We start from the raw sequence: 20,301 nt of genomic DNA on the forward strand, positions 1-20,301 counted from the left end.
GTGTGCGAGCGTGCGTGCATGTGTGTGTCCATAAGATGACTCAGTCTGTTTGCTCACCAAGCCAACCGGGGAAGGTCCCTAGTCCACCAAGCCAACCGGGGAAGGTCCCTAGTCCACCAAGCCAACCGGGGAAGGTCCCTAGTCCACCAAGCCAACCGGGGAAGGTCCCTAGTCCACCAAGCCAAACGGGGAAGGTCCCTAGTCCACCAAGCCAAACGGGGAAGGTCCCTAGTCCACCAAGCCAACCGGGGAAGGTCCCTAGTCCACCAAGCCAACCGGGGAAAGTCCCTAGTCCACCAAGCCAAACGGGGAAGGTCCCTAGTCCACCAAGCCAACCGGGGAAGGTCCCTAGTCCACCAAGCCAACCGGGGAAGGTCCCTAGTCCACCAAGCCAAACGGGGAAGGTCCCTAGTCCACCAAGCCAAACGGGGAAGGTCCCTAGTCCACCAAGCCAACCGGGGAAGGTCCCTAGTCCACCAAGCCAACCGGGGAAAGTCCCTAGTCCACCAAGCCAAACGGGGAAGGTCCCTAGTCCACCAAGCCAAACGGGGAAGGTCCCTAGTCCACCAAGCCAACCGGGGAAGGTCCCTAGTCCACCAAGCCAACCGGGGAAGGTCCCTAGTCCACCAAGCCAACCGGGGAAGGTCCCTAGTCCACCAAGCCAACCGGGGAAGGTCCCTAGTCCACCAAGCCAACCGGGGAAGGTCCCTAGTCCACTAAGCCAAACGGGGAAAGTCCCTAGTCCACCAAGCCAACCGGGGAAGGTCCCTAGTCCACCAAGCCAACCGGGGAAGGTCCCTAGTCCACCAAGCCAACCGGGGAAGGTCCCTAGTCCACCAAGCCAACCGGGGAAGGTCCCTAGTCCACCAAGCCAACCGGGGAAGGTCCCTAGTCCACTAAGCCAAACGGGGAACGTGTGTGTTTTCCCTCTTCCTGAGGGAAGCCCCAACTGGCTTCCCTCAGGATATTACTGAACAGGGTTCCCCAACTGGCTTCCCTCAGGATATTAATGCTATGGCTTGGTAGTTTGGCACTGACTCCATGTTCTTTTCCATTTGTGTGTGTGTTTGTGTGTGAGTGTGTGTGTCACTGTTAGAGTTGACCAGTAGGAGTTGAGTTGACCAGTAGGTGGCAGTAAAAGCTTGTTTTAAAAGTTCTCACTCTAAATTAAAGGGACAATCAGTGTGTGGTTGCAGTAACTGTATGACTTGTGATTGTTTTTACAGTCCAGTATGTAACTCTCTTCATAGTGCAGTAAACCACACTTGACAACAGCAGCCCTCTTCCTGAGGACAGAGCTAGCCTGGATGCCATAGACATCACAGCAGGTTGGTGGCACCTTAATTGGGGAGAACGGGCTCGTGGTAATGACTGGAGTGGAATCAGTGGAATGGCATCATTATTATAAGCCATCCTCCCCTCAGTAGGCTACTGTGGTAGACATGTCCTCATCAGGAGGGCCATGGTCCACTGTCTCAGCTGTCCTCCCCTCAGCAGGCTGCTGTGGTAGACATGTCCTCATCAGGAGGGCCATGGTCCACTGTCCCAGCCGTCTTCCCCTCAGCAGGCTGCTGTGGTGGACATGTCCTCATCAGGAGGGCCATGGTCCACTGTCTCAGCCGTCCTCCCCTCAGCAGGCTACTGTGGTAGACATGTCCTCATCAGGAGGGCCATGGTCCACTGTCTCAGCCGTCCTCCCCTCAGCAGGCTACTGTGGTAGACATGTCCTCATCAGGAGGGCCATGGTCCACTGTCTCAGCCGTCCTCCCCTCAGCAGGCTACTGTGGTGGACATGTCCTCATCAGGGGGGCCATTGTCCACTGTCTCAGCCATCCTCCCCTCAGCAGGCTGCTGTGGTAGACATGTCCTCATCAGCAGGGCCATGGTCCACTGTCCCAGCCGTCCTCCCCTCAGCAGGCTGCTGTGGTAGACATGTCCTCATCAGGAGGGCCATGGTCCACTGTCCCAGCCGTCCTCCCCTCAGCAGGCTGCTGTGGTAGACATGTCCTCATCAGGAGGGCCATGGTCCACTGCCCCAGCCGTCCTCCCCACAGCAGGCTGCTGTGGTCGACATGTCCTCATCAGGAGGGCCATGGTCCATTGTCCCAACCGTCCTCCCCTCAGCAGGCTACTGTTGTCGACATGTCCTCATCAGGAGGGCCAGTTCCACATATGCCAGCTATAGCACATTGCATACAATTTGTTTCAAACGCCTTGCTCATCGGTGTCATCTAATATACACACATCCACACCTCCACATAGACTACACAGGCATGCCTGCACTAACTGGGAAACATCTTTAACCTCCAGGTGACCTTCTATTCTCTATAATAAATAGGAATCCACAGAAATACTATAGTAGTAGTAGTGGGTAGTGTTAAATAGAGCTGTGTTTGGATAACATCGGGTTAATGTGGCGTCTGTGTGTTTATGCAAGGACATCTGTGTGTTTATGTAAGGACATCTGTGAGATGATTTCTGAATGTCACTGCTGAAGTTACCACAGGGGGAGAGATGTGTGTGTGACTCCAGTCATATCATTGAAAGGTAAACAGACTCTCTCTGTTCCTCTGGGTCTGCTGTTGGAGCTGGACTGGGAGATAATCTACTGGCCACACTGGAGGAGGGAGGAAGGGAGGAAGTGAGGAAGGAAGGGAGGAAGGAAGGAAGGAAGGGGGGAGGGGAGGGAGGGATAAAGATATAGAGAGAGAAACAGAGGGAGAGAGAGAGGGCTCTCAGAGAGATAGAAAATGGAGAGAAGGGATAAGGATCTGGTGAAAAAAACATGAAAAATAAAGATAGAAAGAGAGATACCAGCTCTCTCCAAATCATGATAGCATGCATCCATGTTATAACAGACAGGATTATGTGGGGTGTACATTTGTTGTACGGTACGGGGGAGTGGAACACTGGAAGTAGAATGGTCCTGGGGTCTCACTTCCTGCTCTGGAGCACCACAGACGCCCCTACGGCCCCCAGCTCAACTTTCTCACGGTGGGAGCCAGAGAACACCAGAGAAGAACACCACCACAGGCCCTCCTCTATCCCAGAGATCCCCCTCTGCCCCTATGCCATGCAGCATCGCCATGGAAACCTGTAATGCACATCACTGTTTTCTGATTTCACACAGATATGGGCGAGACAAAGGTGAACTCAGGTGAACTAGAGTTTGATATGTGATCGTTCTAGATGTGTGTGTAGGTGGTACCTGCCATAACTTACCCGTAGCAGATGATTCATATCATGTCCTTCATACCACAACACTATCAGACAACAATGTTTATGCATCATCGCATTACTTATGGATGATTTGTTTGTCTTTGGAGTGAGAGAGAGAAAAAGAGAGAGAGAGCGGGAGAGATGGAGAGAAAGAGAGAGAGAAAGACAGAGAAATAGAGAGCGAGACAAAGAGAGAGTGAGAGAGAGAGAGAGCGAGAGAGAATCTGGGGCTCTGTTCCAGGGTCAGTTTATAAATCTGCATGTAATCTATGGGTCGACATGCACTGCATACGCCTTCCCCTAGATGTCAGCAAGCAGTGAGAATTGGAATGGAGTTGCTAGGTATATCTGAGGCAGTATAAAGGCTCTTTGAACGGGTGGTGCACTCTTTTCAATGTTCGTCATGGCGCAAAGCAGACCTCAGGATGGCATTCTGAAAAGCTCTCGTTATAGCCTTTAGATATATCCGGCTGTGATTTTATTCGATATAGGTGTTAAAAACATCACAATGTAGTTATTTTAAACCGAGTTATATCAGTTTATATCAGTATATTGCGATTTTCTGAATTTTATTTGTTCTGCGTTATGGTGAGTTGGACACGTCTTTGCCACATGGCTAATGTTTGCTGCTAATTCCTAAGTTGAAGACGACAATCTACAACCGAGCAACGGTGATTCTGGACAAAGGACAACTTGCACAAGATTCTGATGGAAGCTCATCAAATAGTAAGAACTATTTATGATGTTAATTCGTTGTTCTGTTGAAAAATGTGAAACTATTATTCCGCCATTAATTTCGGTGCGGTCTCGCTTTAACGCACCCTGTATGTCGTAGTAACGTTAATTTTAAAAATCTAACACAGCGGTTGCATTAAGAACTAATGTATCTTTCATTTGCTGTCCAACCTGTATTTTTTAGTCAAGTTTTGATTAGTTATTGATTAGATTAGGTGCCTCTCCCAAGATTTCTCCCGACATTTTGTTTGTTGTTTGGCTACTATTCATATTGTATAACCACGATTTGTGCCACTAAATGATGCACATTTTTTCGAACAAACCATATATGTATTGTGTAATTTGATGTTATAGGACTGTCATCTGAAGAAGTTTGAGAAGGTTAGTGAAAATTAATATATTTTGCTGGTTTATTCGTTATCGCTACTGTTGGCTTGAATCAATGCTGTTGTGTGGTTGGCTATTGTAGTAAGCTAATATAATGCTATATTGTGTTTTCGCTGTAAAACACTTAAAAAATCTGAAATATTGGCTGGATTCACAAGATCTTTGTCTTTCATTTGCTGTACACTGTGTATTTTTCATAAATGTTTTATGATGAGTATTTAGGTAATTCACATTGCTCTCTGTAGTTATTCTAGTTGCTTTGGTGAGAGTTGTGATGGTGGCTGCAATGTAAAACTATGATTTATACCTGAAATATGCACATTTTTCGAACAATACATATGCTATACAATAAATATGTTATCAGACTGTCATCTGATGAAGTTGTTTCTTGGTTAGTGACTATTTATGTCTTTATTTGGTCGAATTTGTGATAGCTACCTGTGCAGTAAAAAAAATGGTGGGGAAAAAAAGTTGGCTCTTTTGCTATCGTGGTTAGCTAATAGAAATACATATTGTGTCTTCCCTGTAAAACATTTTAAAAATCAGAAATGATGGCTGGATTCACAAGATGTGTATCTTTCATCTGGTGTCTTGGACTTGTGATTTCATGATATTTAGATGCTAGTATTTACTTGTGGCGCTATGCTAGGCTATGCTAGTCAGCTTTTTTACTGATGAGGGTGCTCCCGGATCCGGGATTGTGACCAAGTAGAAGTTAACTCTTTGTCTGGGGTTTAAAGAGGGATGCTACATCTAATCTGTCTGGGGGTTAAAGATTCCCTAAGATTCCCTAATACCCGACATTTCCCCGCTGTGAGCTTCATAGAAGTGAAAGTATGGCTTGGCCTCTGGCTGATGATATGTTCTCTGGGAGAGGGTGGGGCTTTACAGGAGTGCTGATTGGTCTGAGCTGTCTTGTTGTGTCTTGTTGTGGGAGCAATATTCCTTAATACACCAAGACCCATCCGAGGAGGCTAAAGATGGTAATCTGACTTATAGTGTAGACAATGAGAATTTAATATTACCAAAGCATTTCAAACGGTCACTGAAACTGAGTAGTATGCTAAGCATGAGAGTAGAGTTAGGGGAGGATATCTCAGTTGAGTTCTATGTAGACCAACTGGGGTCCTTCACTCCTTGGCAGTCCAGAACTATGGGCCTTTTGGGAAGGTATTTGTGTAGATCTCCATGTAATGCGTGGAATCAGGTCATAGCACACACTGAGAGGGGTGGCTACGTAAACTCACATACCCAATACGGGAACAGATGGAGTATGGTAAAGGTGAGGGTTTTTGAATGCCATCCGGAGCAGGGGAAGTATTATATAAAGGTACGACTTAACATCAAGAATGTAAACACTGAGGATCTTGGGTTGTGGTATATTGGCTTTGACCAGGTTTTGACCAATACTATGGTGCAATTCGAGGTAGCAGAGGTAAGAGTCGGTGTGGATGCCAGGGCAAGTCAGAATCCAATCAGTCTCCCTAACAAAACTAATATTCCTTATATAGTCAATCAGGGACAAGGGCAGGTACGAATAGTCCAGACAAAAGACCTTAAGGAAGTGATTGAGTTGGAGACTGGGTTTGGGGATTCTAATCTATGGTTAGAATGGATTCAATATACGGCCAGATCAGTAGCTAAAGAAGAATGTTATGCCTGTGCCACAGCTTAACCTAAGTTGACTACCATACCTTTTCCACTCAATGTAATTAATTCACCTAGGGTAATGGCCTGTATGGTACAGCTGTTTATGAAAGCAGGAATGCCAGATTATGACAGTTGTACTGATCTGCACTATTTGTATCCACATGAACCCCTTAAATCTAGGCTCCCTCCCTTCACAGTGACTGAAGGAAACTATTACTGTTTGGCCCGATACAACAGGAATGGGAAAGATGTAGGGGAAGTGAATACTTGCAACAGCACGGAGAATATTACAGCAGATGAGACCATGAGAGATCTGGCAGGCTGGTTGTGCTCTGGGGATTTCAGTAAGATAAGGAGGCCAAGGGCTGACATCTGGTGGTTGTGGGGGGGAATGACGTTATGGACGAGTTCAAAGCTAGAAATCAGATACTAGCAGGATTGGGATCAAGCATCTTCTGGTGATAACAGCTGCAACTAGGTGGATGGGATGTCAGAATAGAATAGCCTTGGATATGTTACTGATTGTAAAGGGTTGGGGAGGTGTATGAGGTTTTCATCCCCGATAACACAACTCTAGACGGATCAGTGACCAAGGCCCTGGCAGAGAACTCTGCGGTAGATAATGCTCTTACAAATTGATTTGACAGTATGTTTGGGACATGGAAAATTGTCATAATCACTGTGTTGTGTGCCACTTTCACCTGTATGAGTGTTTTGGTTCTGTGTGAATGCTGTTTTATTCGTGCGTGAAAGGTCTCATTTCTAAGATTCTGGAGAAATCGATGACACAACAGATGGTGAAATACAGACTGGTCCCAAGTTCTGACCAGTGGAATGATGAATACATGTTCCCAGACAGAGGATGGATCCGGCTCCTTCACATACGCAGAGCCTATGTGGTATGAAACCATTTTTAAATGTTTAGGTCTCTTCTTGTTTTTATGTTTAGACTGTTTGTTTTAATGAAGATTATAACGAAAATTCTGACAAAAAGAGTTATGATTCTGATGTAGGCCTGGAACAGTCAATGTAAATACATATGTTTTTTTTGTGTGGTTGATTTTGAGTATAATGGATAAATCAAATGTTAAATACATATATTGTTTTGGTATATTCTTGTATAAAATTAATGTTTACATATAGTGTTTGATATAATGACCCTTATTTAGTCATTAAGGGTGGATTGTTAGGATATTTTATAAAGGTTTAATATAAATGATTAAATAATTCTACCCAGAAACTTAACCATTAGGATTATTTGTTAGGTAGCATGTAGGGGGGTAGAAAGGAATGTCTGTGTGTGTGCCTAAAGAAAACTAAATGGATCATTAACCTATGTTTGAACCGACTAAGCTATAACTCTGTGGAGATAAGGGAAGACAGCTTAAGCCCCTACAGGTTTTCCGTATCTGGGGGGGGGGGGGGGGGGGGGGGGGACTGGAACTGTCAGCTAAGTGGTAATAAACTGTGGTAAAAGGCTTCAGGAGATAATCCAGATTAGTGTGTATGTATGTGCGTTACAAATAGAAGGGATAAAAAGAACGGTTTTGTATATGCACGTCAGAGATCTCTCAAGAATAAACGCTATTGATTAATTTGGACACGGGTCTATGTCTATTTTATGCAAATAAGGATCTTACAAATTCTTAGAAACAGACAGAGTGTTTGCTTTGTATAATTAAATTGTTTAATGAACATATAGGAAACAAATTTCCTCATCAGGGTTAAAGAGGGATACTACATGTAATCTGTCTGGGGGTTAAAGAGGGATACTACATGTAATCTGTCTGGGGTTAAGGAGAGGGATACTACATCTAATCTGTCTGGGGTTAAAGAGAGATACTACATCTAATCTGTCTGGGGGTTAAAGAGGGATACCATCGAATCTGTCTGGGGGTTAAAGAGAGAAACTACATTTAATCTGTCAGGGGGTTAAAGAAAGATACTACATCTAATCTGTCTGGGGGTTAAAGACGGTTACTACATCTAATCTGTCTGGGGGTTAAAGAGGGATACTACATCTAATCTGTCTGGGGTTAAAGAGAGATACTACATTTAATCTGTCTGGGGGTTAAAGAGGGATACCATCTAATCTGTCTGGGGTTAAAGAGAGATACTACATTTAATCTGTCTGGGGGTTAAAGAGGGATACCATCGAATCTGTCTGGGGGTTAAAGAGAGAAACTACATTTAATCTGTCTGGGGGTTAAAGAGAGAAACTACATTTAATCTGTCAGGGGGTTAAAGAAAGATACTACATCTAATCTGTCTGGGGTTAAAGAGGGATACTACATCTAATCTGTCTGGGGGTTAAAGAGGGCTACTACATCTAATTTTAGCAGTTGGCTCTTGGAGGATGACTCTTGGGGTTGTGAGATAAGACAATATTAAATTAGTTTCAGGTATCTGTTATTTTTTCTCAGCACAGTTTCTCTGTCTGTCTGGCTACATTACAAATCAAAGCTGCATTGCATCCCTGTAACGGAATTCCTCCTCCTCTTCATCCGAAAAGGATGAGTAGTGATTCGACCAAAATGCAGCGGGTTGTGAATACATAATGATTTATTAAAGCAAACGACGAAACACGAAAACAAACACTTGGAAGGATTACAAAATAACAAAAGAACGTAGACTGACCTGAACGTAAGAACTTACATGTAACACGAAGAACGCACGAACAGGGAAAACAGACAACACAAAAACCGAACAAACAAACATACCGAAACAGTCCTGTGTGGCGCAACATACACAGACACAGAAGACAACCACCCACAACAAACAGTGTGAAAACACCTACCTTAATATGACTCTCAATCAGAGGAAATGAAAACCACCTGCCTCTAATTGAGAGCCATATCAGGTCACCCTTTAAACCAACATAAAAACAGAAAACATAGACTGCCCACCCAAACTCACGTCCTGACCAACTAACACATACAAAAACTAACAGAAAACAGGTCAGGAACGTGACAATCCCTTCCTCTTTGTTTGTGTAATTCAACACTCAGTCAAATGTAATGTCTGTGTGCGTGCGTCTGTGTGTGTGTTCTTCATGCAGCATCGTGTCCACACCATCCTGGAAGCTGACCTGGTGATCGTGATGAAGCGAGGGAACATCTTGGAGATCGACAAACCAGAGACCCTTCTGGAGAACGAAGACGGCATGTTCGCTTCCTTCGTCAGGGCTGACATGTAGGCTCACACACTGTCAGCAAGCACACCATCAGTCATTAACACATAGGAACATTCCACATTACCAGTGTGTGTGTAATGTTATAGTAGTGTATGTGGTGTATGTGTGAACTACCTATACCTGAACATACCTGTGAGTTCCACCTTCCAGCGGTCTCCCACGCTCTCCTGCAGATTCTCCAACTTGATTTTTACTTTCTCATACTCTCTCTCTGCCCGCTTGCGCTTCCTCCTGTCATCAACATGTAGGAACAGTCCATTAGACTACTAACACACAGGGACAGTCCATTAGACTACTAACACACAGGAACAGTCCATTAGACTACAGACACACAGGAACAGTCCATTAGACTACTAACACACAGGAACAGTCCATTAGACTACTAACACACAGGAACAGTCCATTAGAGTGGGGTGGCAGGGTACCCTAGTGGTTAGAGCGTTGGACTAGTAACCGAAGGCTGCAAGTTCAAATCCCCGAGTTGACAAGGTACAAATCTGTCATTCTACCACTGAACAAGGCAGTTAACCCACTGTTCCTAGGCCATCATTGAAAATAAGAATTTGTTATTAACTGACTTGCCTAGTTAAATAAAGGTAAAATAAATAAATAAAATAAAAAGACTACTAACACACAGGAACAGTCCATTAGACTACTAACACACAGGAACAGTCCATTAGACTACTAACACACAGGAACAGTCCATTAGACTACTAACACATAGGAACAGTCCATTAGACTACTAACACATAGGAACAGTCCATTAGACTACTAACACATAGGAACAGTCCATTAGACTACTAACACATAAGAACAGTCCATTAGACTACTAACACACAGGAACTGTCCATTAGACTACAGACATTAACACATAGGAACAGTCCATTAGACTACTAACACACAGGAACAGTCCATTAGACTACTAACACATAGGAACAGTCCATTAGACTACTAACACATAAGAACAGTCCATTAGACTACTAACACACAGGAACAGTCCATTAGACTACTAACACATAGGAACAGTCCATTAGACTACTAACCCACAGGAACAGTCCATTAGACTACAGACATTAACACATAGGAACAGTCCATTAGACTACTAACACACAGGAACAGTCCATTAGACTACTAACACACAGGAACTGTCCATTAGACTACTAACACACAGGAACTGTCCATTAGACTACTAACACATAGGAACAGTCCATTAGACTACTAACACATAGGAACAGTCCATTAGACTACTAACACATAGGAACAGTCCATTAGACTACTAACACACAGGAACAGTCCATTAGACTACTAACCCACAGGAACAGTCCATTAGACTACTAACCCACAGGAACAGTCCATTAGACTACTAACCCACAGGAACAGTCCATTAGACTACTAACCCACAGGAACAGTCCATTAGACTACTAACCCACAGGAACAGTCCATTAGACTACTAACACACATGAACAGTCCATTAGACTACTAACACACAGGAACAGTCCATTAGACTACTAACACACAGGAACAGTCCATTAGACTACTAACACACAGGAACAGTCCATTAGACTACTAACACATAGGAACAGTCCATTAGACTACTAACACACAGGAACAGTCCATTAGACTACTAACACACAGGAACTGTCCATTAGACTACAGACATTAACCCATAGGAACAGTCCATTAGACTACTAACACACAGGAACAGTCCATTAGACTACAGACATTAACCCATAGGAACAGTCCATTAGACTACTAACACACAGGAACAGTCCATTAGACTACTAACACACAGGAACAGTCCATTAGACTACAGACATTAACCCATAGGAACAGTCCATTAGACTACTAACACATAGGAACTGTCCATTAGACTACAGACATTAACCCATAGGAACAGTCCATTAGACTACTAACACATAGGAACAGTCCATTAGACTACTAACACACAGGAACAGTCCATTAGACTACTAACACACATGAACAGTCCATTAGACTACTAACACACAGGAACAGTCCATTAGACTACTAACACACAGGAACAGTCCATTAGACTACTAACACACAGGAACAGTCCATTAGACTACTAACACACAGGAACAGTCCATTAGACTACTAACACATAGGAACAGTCCATTAGACTACTAACACACAGGAACAGTCCATTAGACTACTAACACACAGGAACTGTCCATTAGACTACAGACATTAACCCATAGGAACAGTCCATTAGACTACTAACCCATAGGAACAGTCCATTAGACTACAGACATTAACACATAGGAACAGTCCATTAGACTACTAACACACAGGAGCAGTCCATTAGACTACTAACACACAGGAACTGTCCATTAGACTACAGACATTAACCCATAGGAACAGTCCATTAGACTACTAACCCATAGGAACAGTCCATTAGACTACTAACACATAGGAACAGTCCATTAGACTATTAACACATAGGAACAGTCCATTAGACTACTAACACACAGGAACAGTCCATTAGACTACTAACACACAGGAACAGTCCATTAGACTACTAACACATAGGAACAGTCCATTAGACTACTAACACATAGGAACAGTCCATTAGACTACTAACACATAGGAACAGTCCATTAGACTACTAACACACAGGAACTGTCCATTAGACTACAGACATTAACCCATAGGAACAGTCCATTAGACTACTAACCCATAGGAACAGTCCATTAGACTACTAACACATAGGAACAGTCCATTAGACTACTAACACATAGGAACAGTCCATTAGACTACTAACACACAGGAACAGTCCATTAGACTACTAACACACAGGAACAGTCCATTAGACTACTAACACACAGGAACAGTCCATTAGACTACTAACACACAGGGACAGTCCATTAGACTACTAACACACAGGAACAGTTCATTAGACTACAGACACACAGGAACAGTCCATTAGACTACTAACACACAGGAACAGTCCATTAGACTACTAACACACAGGAACAGTCCATTAGAGTGGGGTGGCAGGGTACCCTAGTGGTTAGAGCGTTGGACTAGTAACCGAAGGCTGCAAGTTCAAATCCCCGAGTTGACAAGGTACAAATCTGTCATTCTACCACTGAACAAGGCAGTTAACCCACTGTTCCTAGGCCATCATTGAAAATAAGAATTTGTTATTAACTGACTTGCCTAGTTAAATAAAGGTAAAATAAATAAATAAAATAAAAAGACTACTAACACACAGGAACAGTCCATTAGACTACTAACACACAGGAACAGTCCATTAGACTACTAACACACAGGAACAGTCCATTAGACTACTAACACATAGGAACAGTCCATTAGACTACTAACACATAGGAACAGTCCATTAGACTACTAACACATAGGAACAGTCCATTAGACTACTAACACATAAGAACAGTCCATTAGACTACTAACACACAGGAACTGTCCATTAGACTACAGACATTAACACATAGGAACAGTCCATTAGACTACTAACACACAGGAACAGTCCATTAGACTACTAACACATAGGAACAGTCCATTAGACTACTAACACATAAGAACAGTCCATTAGACTACTAACACACAGGAACAGTCCATTAGACTACTAACACATAGGAACAGTCCATTAGACTACTAACCCACAGGAACAGTCCATTAGACTACAGACATTAACACATAGGAACAGTCCATTAGACTACTAACACACAGGAACAGTCCATTAGACTACTAACACACAGGAACTGTCCATTAGACTACTAACACACAGGAACTGTCCATTAGACTACTAACACATAGGAACAGTCCATTAGACTACTAACACATAGGAACAGTCCATTAGACTACTAACACATAGGAACAGTCCATTAGACTACTAACACACAGGAACAGTCCATTAGACTACTAACCCACAGGAACAGTCCATTAGACTACTAACCCACAGGAACAGTCCATTAGACTACTAACCCACAGGAACAGTCCATTAGACTACTAACCCACAGGAACAGTCCATTAGACTACTAACCCACAGGAACAGTCCATTAGACTACTAACACACATGAACAGTCCATTAGACTACTAACACACAGGAACAGTCCATTAGACTACTAACACACAGGAACAGTCCATTAGACTACTAACACACAGGAACAGTCCATTAGACTACTAACACATAGGAACAGTCCATTAGACTACTAACACACAGGAACAGTCCATTAGACTACTAACACACAGGAACTGTCCATTAGACTACAGACATTAACCCATAGGAACAGTCCATTAGACTACTAACACACAGGAACAGTCCATTAGACTACAGACATTAACCCATAGGAACAGTCCATTAGACTACTAACACACAGGAACAGTCCATTAGACTACTAACACACAGGAACAGTCCATTAGACTACAGACATTAACCCATAGGAACAGTCCATTAGACTACTAACACATAGGAACTGTCCATTAGACTACAGACATTAACCCATAGGAACAGTCCATTAGACTACTAACACATAGGAACAGTCCATTAGACTACTAACACACAGGAACAGTCCATTAGACTACTAACACATAGGAACAGTCCATTAGACTACTAACACACAGGAACAGTCCATTAGACTACTAACACACAGGAACTGTCCATTAGACTACAGACATTAACCCATAGGAACAGTCCATTAGACTACTAACCCATAGGAACAGTCCATTAGACTACAGACATTAACACATAGGAACAGTCCATTAGACTACTAACACACAGGAGCAGTCCATTAGACTACTAACACACAGGAACTGTCCATTAGACTACAGACATTAACCCATAGGAACAGTCCATTAGACTACTAACCCATAGGAACAGTCCATTAGACTACTAACACATAGGAACAGTCCATTAGACTATTAACACATAGGAACAGTCCATTAGACTACTAACACACAGGAACAGTCCATTAGACTACTAACACACAGGAACAGTCCATTCCATTAGACTACTAACACATAGGAACAGTCCATTAGACTACTAACACACAGGAACAGTCCATTAGACTACTAACACACAGGAACTGTCCATTAGACTACAGACATTAACCCATAGGAACAGTCCATTAGACTACTAACCCATAGGAACAGTCCATTAGACTACAGACATTAACCCATAGGAACAGTCCATTAGACTACTAACCCATAGGAACAGTCCATTAGACTACTAACACACAGGAACAGTCCATTAGACTACTAACACATAGGAACAGTCCATTAGACTACTAACACACAGGAACAGTCCATTAGACTACTAACACACAGGAACAGTCCATTAGACTACTAACACACAGGAACAGTCCATTAGACTACTAACACACAGGAACAGTCCATTAGACTACTAACACACAGGAACAGTCCATTAGACTACTAACACACAGGAACAGTCCATTAGACTACTAACACACAGGAGCAGTCCATTAGACTACTAACACACAGGAGCAGTCCATTAGACTACTAACACACAGGAGCAGTCCATTAGACTACTAACACACAGGAGCAGTCCATTAGACTACTAACACACAGGAGCAGTCCATTAGACTACTAACACACAGGAGCAGTCCAGTAGACTACTAACACACAGGAACAGTCCATTAGACTACTAACACACAGGAACAGTCCATTAGACTACTAACACACAGGAACAGTCCATTAGACTACTAACACACAGGAACAGTCCATTAGACTACTAACACACAGGAACAGTCCATTAGACTACTAACACACAGGAACAGTCCATTAGACTACTAACACACAGGAACAGTCCATTAGACTACTAACACACAGGAACAGTCCATTAGACTACTAACACATAGGAACAGTCCATTAGACTACTAACACACAGGAACAGTCCATTAGACTACTAACACACAGGAACAGTCCATTAGACTACTAACACACAGGAACAGTCCATTAGACTACTAACACACAGGGACAGTCCATTAGACTACTAACACACAGGGACAGTCCATTAGACTACTAACACACAGGAGCAGTCCATTAGACTACTAACACATAGGAACAGGAGTGACATTTGTCACAGAGCAGGCCAGAAGGCTAAACTGGAAAACCTAACCTCTATCAAAATAAAAAGATGGCGGAGCTGCAAAAGTTCTTCTGTGCAAGGGTGTTTACATAGTGATTCCGGAACAAAAACAACAGTACTGCCATCAAACATATACCGTATGTGCCAGCTAAAAACAATGCTGCCCCATCCACAGCTCAATCCAAAATTCCTCTCCATGAACTGAAAGAGAGGCTCCTTTTGTAGGGGTAGCCCCTCCCCTCAGAACAATTAACATTAATTAATTAAGCAATTAACTATTCAACCCTACATTTTCCATTCAAATAAACATACTAAAGTATATACATTGCAACACGTTTTTTATGAAACAATATCCCAATATAACATTTACAAAATTACATCACTCCTGACATAGTGTCTTTCAATATGTACATTTACATTAACGAGCCATTCGGGTCAGGCACTACAAAGTCAGCCCAATTCCCTTAGCTTGGGTCCTTACCCAGCATACCTGGAAAATACAGAGATGGAGAGAGAAAGGAACAGAACAAACAAACAAACAAACAAAGCACTCATCCATAACATCGATAAGTATAATAAATATTGCCTATATTAAATATGAACACTTGTTTATTTCTTTATACCATAACCGGTTACTGACGTAAGTGTGAAATGTATGTACCAAGATAGAGAAGTTAACTTGTGTGTCAACCCACATTGTTAACTTATCTGATAACGGAGCAGGGAGGAGTGATGAATGTGTGTGTGCGTTAAAGTACCAAATGCTGCCCGCGGCCAGTGATGGACTTCTACGTCACATTACCTTCCTCCTCTCCTGAAGCGACTAGGTTCGGGAGCCTTGATAGGTAGTCCGCCTTGACGTTTTCTTTTCCTGCCTTGTGACGGACACAGAACCTGAAGGGCTGGAGCTCCAGATACCACCTGGTCACACGAGAATTCCGGTCCTTCATGGTCTGGATCCAGGTCAGTGCTCTGTGGTCCGTGTGCAGGTCAAATTCCCTCCCAAGAAGGTAGTAACAGAGGCTATCTAGGGCCCACTTTATAGCCAGGCACTTCTTCTCGAATACCTTTTCCCTGGGCAACAGCTTCTGGCTCAGGTACTGCACAGGAAGCTCTTCCCCTGGCTCTCCTTGGGCCAGTACAGCTCCAATTCCCACAGCCGAAGCGTCCACCTGCACGAGAAACCTCTTCTGAAAATCAGGGGTCTGGAGAACAGGGAATGAGCACAGTCGTTTTTTCAGCATCATGAAGGCTTCCTCACACTCCTCAGTCCACTTCACAGGGTTGCTGGCCACCTTTGAAGTGAGGTTGGTCAGAGGGACAGCGATGGTTGAAAACTGCGGGATGAATCTCCGGTCCAACCCTGCCAGACCTAGGAAGGACTTCACCTGTGTCTTGGTTCTGGGTTGAGGGCTGTTCTTGATGGACTCCACTTTGTCCACCCGAGGCCGAACTTCACCCATACCCAGCTGGTAACCCAGGTACTTTGTCTCCTGTTTCGCCCACTCACACTTCAGGAGGTTAACTTCTCTAGGGTAGGGGGCAGCATTCGGAATTTTGGATGAAATGCATGCCCAAATTAAACTGCCTGCATCTCGGGCCCAGAATATATTATATGCATATAACTGGTAGATTTGGATAGAAAACACTCTAAAGTTTCCAGAACTGTTAAAATAGTGTCTGTGAGTATAACAGAACTAATTTGTCAGGCAAAAACCTGAGAAAAATCCATTCAGGAAGTATTTATTTTGTTGGTTTTGTAGTTTTCTATTCAATGCCAATACAGTATCCATTGACTTAGGACTCAAAATGCAGTTTCTATGCCTTCCACTAGATGTCAACAGTATTCAGAAATTGTTTCAGGCTTGTATTCTGAAAAATGAAGAAGTAAGAGCAGTCTGAATGAGTGGACCCTGCCGTGCCACAGAGCTTTGTCCTGCGCAAGACCGAGACAGTGCGTTTCTTGTTTACCTTTTAAATTGACAACGTTATTGTCCGGTTGAACTTTTATCGATTATTTAGGCTAAAAACAACCTGAGGTATGCTTTCACAGTAAAGCATTTTTTAAATCTGACACCGTGGTTGGATTCACAAGCAGTTAATCTTTAAAGCTATGTAAAATATGTTTTGTTTTCTGAATTTTTATAATGAGTATTTCTGTATCTGAATTTGGCGCCCAGCAGTTTCACTGGCTGTTGAAGAGGTGGGACGCTACCGTCTCACGTGCCCAAGAGAGGTTAAGCGTGAGGTCTGCATCATGGATCTGCCCCAGGACTCTGCTAAGATGCTGTATGTGCTCCTCCCAGGAGTGGCTGTAGATCACCGTGTCGTCCAAGTAAGCAGCACAGTAATCGTCACAGTCCTGGAGGACCTTGTCCATCATCCTCTGGAAAGTTGCAGGGGCCCCATGAAGGCCAACCGGCATGACCTTGAACTGGAACAGGCCCATCGGTGTCCGGAACGCAGTGTAGGCCTTGGATTGTTCGTCCAGGGGCACCTGCCAGTACCCTTTGCAGAGATCCAATGTGGTGATGTAATGAGCTCTACCTATTCTCTCCAGCAAGTCGTCAATGCGGGGCATGGGGTAGGCATCAAACTGGGAGATGGCATTCACCTTACAGAAGTTCATGCAGACGCGCAAAGAGCCATCCTTCTTTGGTACAATGACAATAGGGCTGCTCCATTCACTTGAAGGATGGCTCGACAACATCCATTTCTATCATGGTGTGGACCTCTTCCTTGAGGGCTACCACCAGCCTCTCAGGCACACGGTAAGGATGCTGGCGGACAGGGTTCTGGCCAGGCTTCAAACGAATGACGTGTTCTAGGACTTCGGTTCTTCCTGGCCTCTGACTGAAGAGGTCCGGATACTTGCCAAACAGCTGCTTCAGCTCATCTTGCTCATTTTCTTCTAGGTGAGCCAGTATGACCTCTGCTCGTCCTTTCCATGCCTCTGTGACCCCATTCGACTCATCCTCTTCTTCTATTCTGCGGACCAGAAAGGACTTTCCCTTGGAGAGTTCCTCTTTCTCCTCCCAGGCCTTGAGGAGGTTCACATGGTAGGTTTGCTTCTCCTTACCCTTGTCCGGGTGCAGCACCTCGTAGGTCACCGGGCCCATCTTCCTCCCGATTAGGTACTGCCCTTGCCACTGCGCAAGGAGCTTGCTGGTAGACGAGGGAGGAAGGAGCAGGACTTTCTGTCCTGGCTCAAACTCTGTGGCGAGCGTGCTGGTCATACCCTCTCTTCTGGGCCTGCTGAAGGTTTGCCCTAGCTTCCTCTCGGTACCCCTCCAGCCTGTCTCGCATCTGGAGGACATACTGGACAATCCCCTGTCCTGAGGTAGCTACCAGGGAACCTTCCCAGCACTTCTTCAGCAGGTCCAGTGGTCCCTGCACTGGCCATCCATAGAGGAGTTCGAATGGAGAGAAACCTGTCGATGCCTGAGGCACCTCCCTGTAAGCAAAAAGCAGCAAGGGTAATGCCCAGCTGTCGGTGGAGTTGAACCATCAGTCGCGAGGTGAAGTTTGTCTCTTGGTCCGTCGGGATTCCTACACGAGAGAAGAGCTGAACAAGAGCACTGATTATTTTTGGAGTAGTTATGGAACGGAGTGGAAAGGCTTCTGGGAACCGGGTGGCATGGTCACAGATCACCAATATATACTTGTAACCTGCGCTACTCTTCTCCAAGGGTCCAACAATGTCCTTTGCAATTCTCTTGAATGGGGTAGAGATAACTGGCAGTGAACATAGAGGAGCCCGGTCAGACCTACGGACAGCACTGGTTTTCTGGCACGTGGGGCATGTTTTGTAGTTTGTTTGTACATCAGTATACATGGAGGGCCAAAAGAAACGGGAGCCTAGCCTAAGATAGGTCTTATGTTGCCCTAGATGACCTGCCCATGGAACTGTATGTGCAAGGTTGAGAACAAGTGGTCTACAGGTAGATGGCACCACCAACTTCCTGCTATCTGCCTCTGGCCCAAGGTAGAGTATGTGGTTGACTACCGTGTAAATCCCCCCACATGAAGATTGACTGTCCCCAGCTTGTCAAATAAACCTTTCAAGGTCGCTGGCGTCTTTTGAGATTATTTCATTGGTCCTAGAGTGTAAAGTCCAGACACCCATTTCACCGGGTGAGCTAAAAACAACTCCCCCATCACAACTACATGAGTGGTGCTTGATGGGAAGTGTAGTTGTGTACCTGTAGCAGTAGACGGACACAGCTAGGAAGAGTAGCATAGGGACGATGATAGCTGGGATGATGATAGCCAAAGGAACCTCATACTTCCTCCCATAGTTCACTGAGCCCACCACCCACTCGCCATTACCAAACTTTATCTGTTAGGGAGGGGGAGAGAGAGAGAGAGAGAGATGGACAGAAAGAGAGATGGACAGAAAGAGAGGGAGAGAGAGAGATGGACAGAAAGAGAGGGAGAGAGAGAGATGGACAGAAAGAGAGAGAGAGAGATGGACAAAAAGAGAGAGAGAGAGAGAGAGAGATGGACAGAAAGAGAAAGAGAGAGAGAGAGAGAGAGAGAAAGAGAGAGATGGACAGAAAGAGAGAGATGGACAGAAAGAGAGAGATGGACAGAAAGAGAGAGAGATGGACAGAAAGAGAGAGAGAGAGATGGACAGAAAGAGAGAGAGAGATGGACAGAAAGAGAGAGAGAGATGGACAGAAAGAGAGAGAGAGATGGACAGAAAGAGAGAGAGAGAGATGGACAGAAAGAGAGAGAGAGAGAGATGGACAGAAAGAGAGAGAGAGAGAGATGGACAGAGAGAGAGAGAGAGAGATGGACAGAGAGAGAGAGATGGACAGAGAGAGAGAGAGATGGACAGAGAGAGAGAGAGATGGACAGAGAGAGAGAGACAGAGAGAGAGACGGACAGAAAGAGAGAGATTGACAGAAAGAGAGAGAGAGAGATGGACAGAAAGAGAGAGAGAGAGAGATGGACAGAAAGAGAGAGAGAGAGATAGACAGAAAGAGAGAGAGAGATGGACAGAAAGAGAGAGAGAGATGGACAGAAAGAG

At 44.3% G+C, this 20,301-nt stretch overlaps 2 protein-coding genes across 6 annotated transcripts in view; one reads left to right on the forward strand and one right to left on the reverse strand.

Moving 5' to 3' along the window:
- The first annotated feature begins 35 nt into the window (after positions 1-35).
- On the forward strand, positions 36-974 carry LOC129838346 (basic salivary proline-rich protein 1-like). Its single transcript, XM_055905282.1, has one exon. It carries the CDS (start codon positions 36-38, stop codon positions 972-974), a length of 939 nt encoding a protein of 312 aa, XP_055761257.1.
- A 7,561-nt stretch (positions 975-8,535) lies between these two features.
- The window catches only part of LOC129838899 (plexin-B2-like), a 70,217-nt gene continuing 58,451 nt past the window's right edge, over positions 8,536-20,301 (reverse strand). For all 5 annotated transcript variants that reach the window (XM_055906155.1, XM_055906156.1, XM_055906157.1 and 2 more), the window contains 3 exons: positions 19,472-19,608; positions 9,315-9,415; positions 8,536-9,196 (listed from right to left, as the gene is read on the reverse strand). In XM_055906155.1, coding sequence (XP_055762130.1) covers positions 9,171-9,196; positions 9,315-9,415; positions 19,472-19,608 — 264 coding nt within the window. In that variant the 3' untranslated portion in view covers positions 8,536-9,170. The remainder of the gene's footprint in view (positions 9,197-9,314; positions 9,416-19,471; positions 19,609-20,301) is intronic.

The sequence above is a fragment of the Salvelinus fontinalis genome, chromosome 39 (genome assembly GCF_029448725.1).
Source record: "Salvelinus fontinalis isolate EN_2023a chromosome 39, ASM2944872v1, whole genome shotgun sequence".
In the NCBI taxonomy this organism is placed as follows: domain Eukaryota; kingdom Metazoa; phylum Chordata; class Actinopteri; order Salmoniformes; family Salmonidae; genus Salvelinus; species Salvelinus fontinalis.

What these genes read in the sequence shown, in the direction of transcription:
- LOC129838346 (XM_055905282.1), top strand. Translation starts at nt 36, where the DNA reads ATGACTCAGTCTGTTTGCTCACCAAGCCAACCGGGGAAGGTCCCTAGT.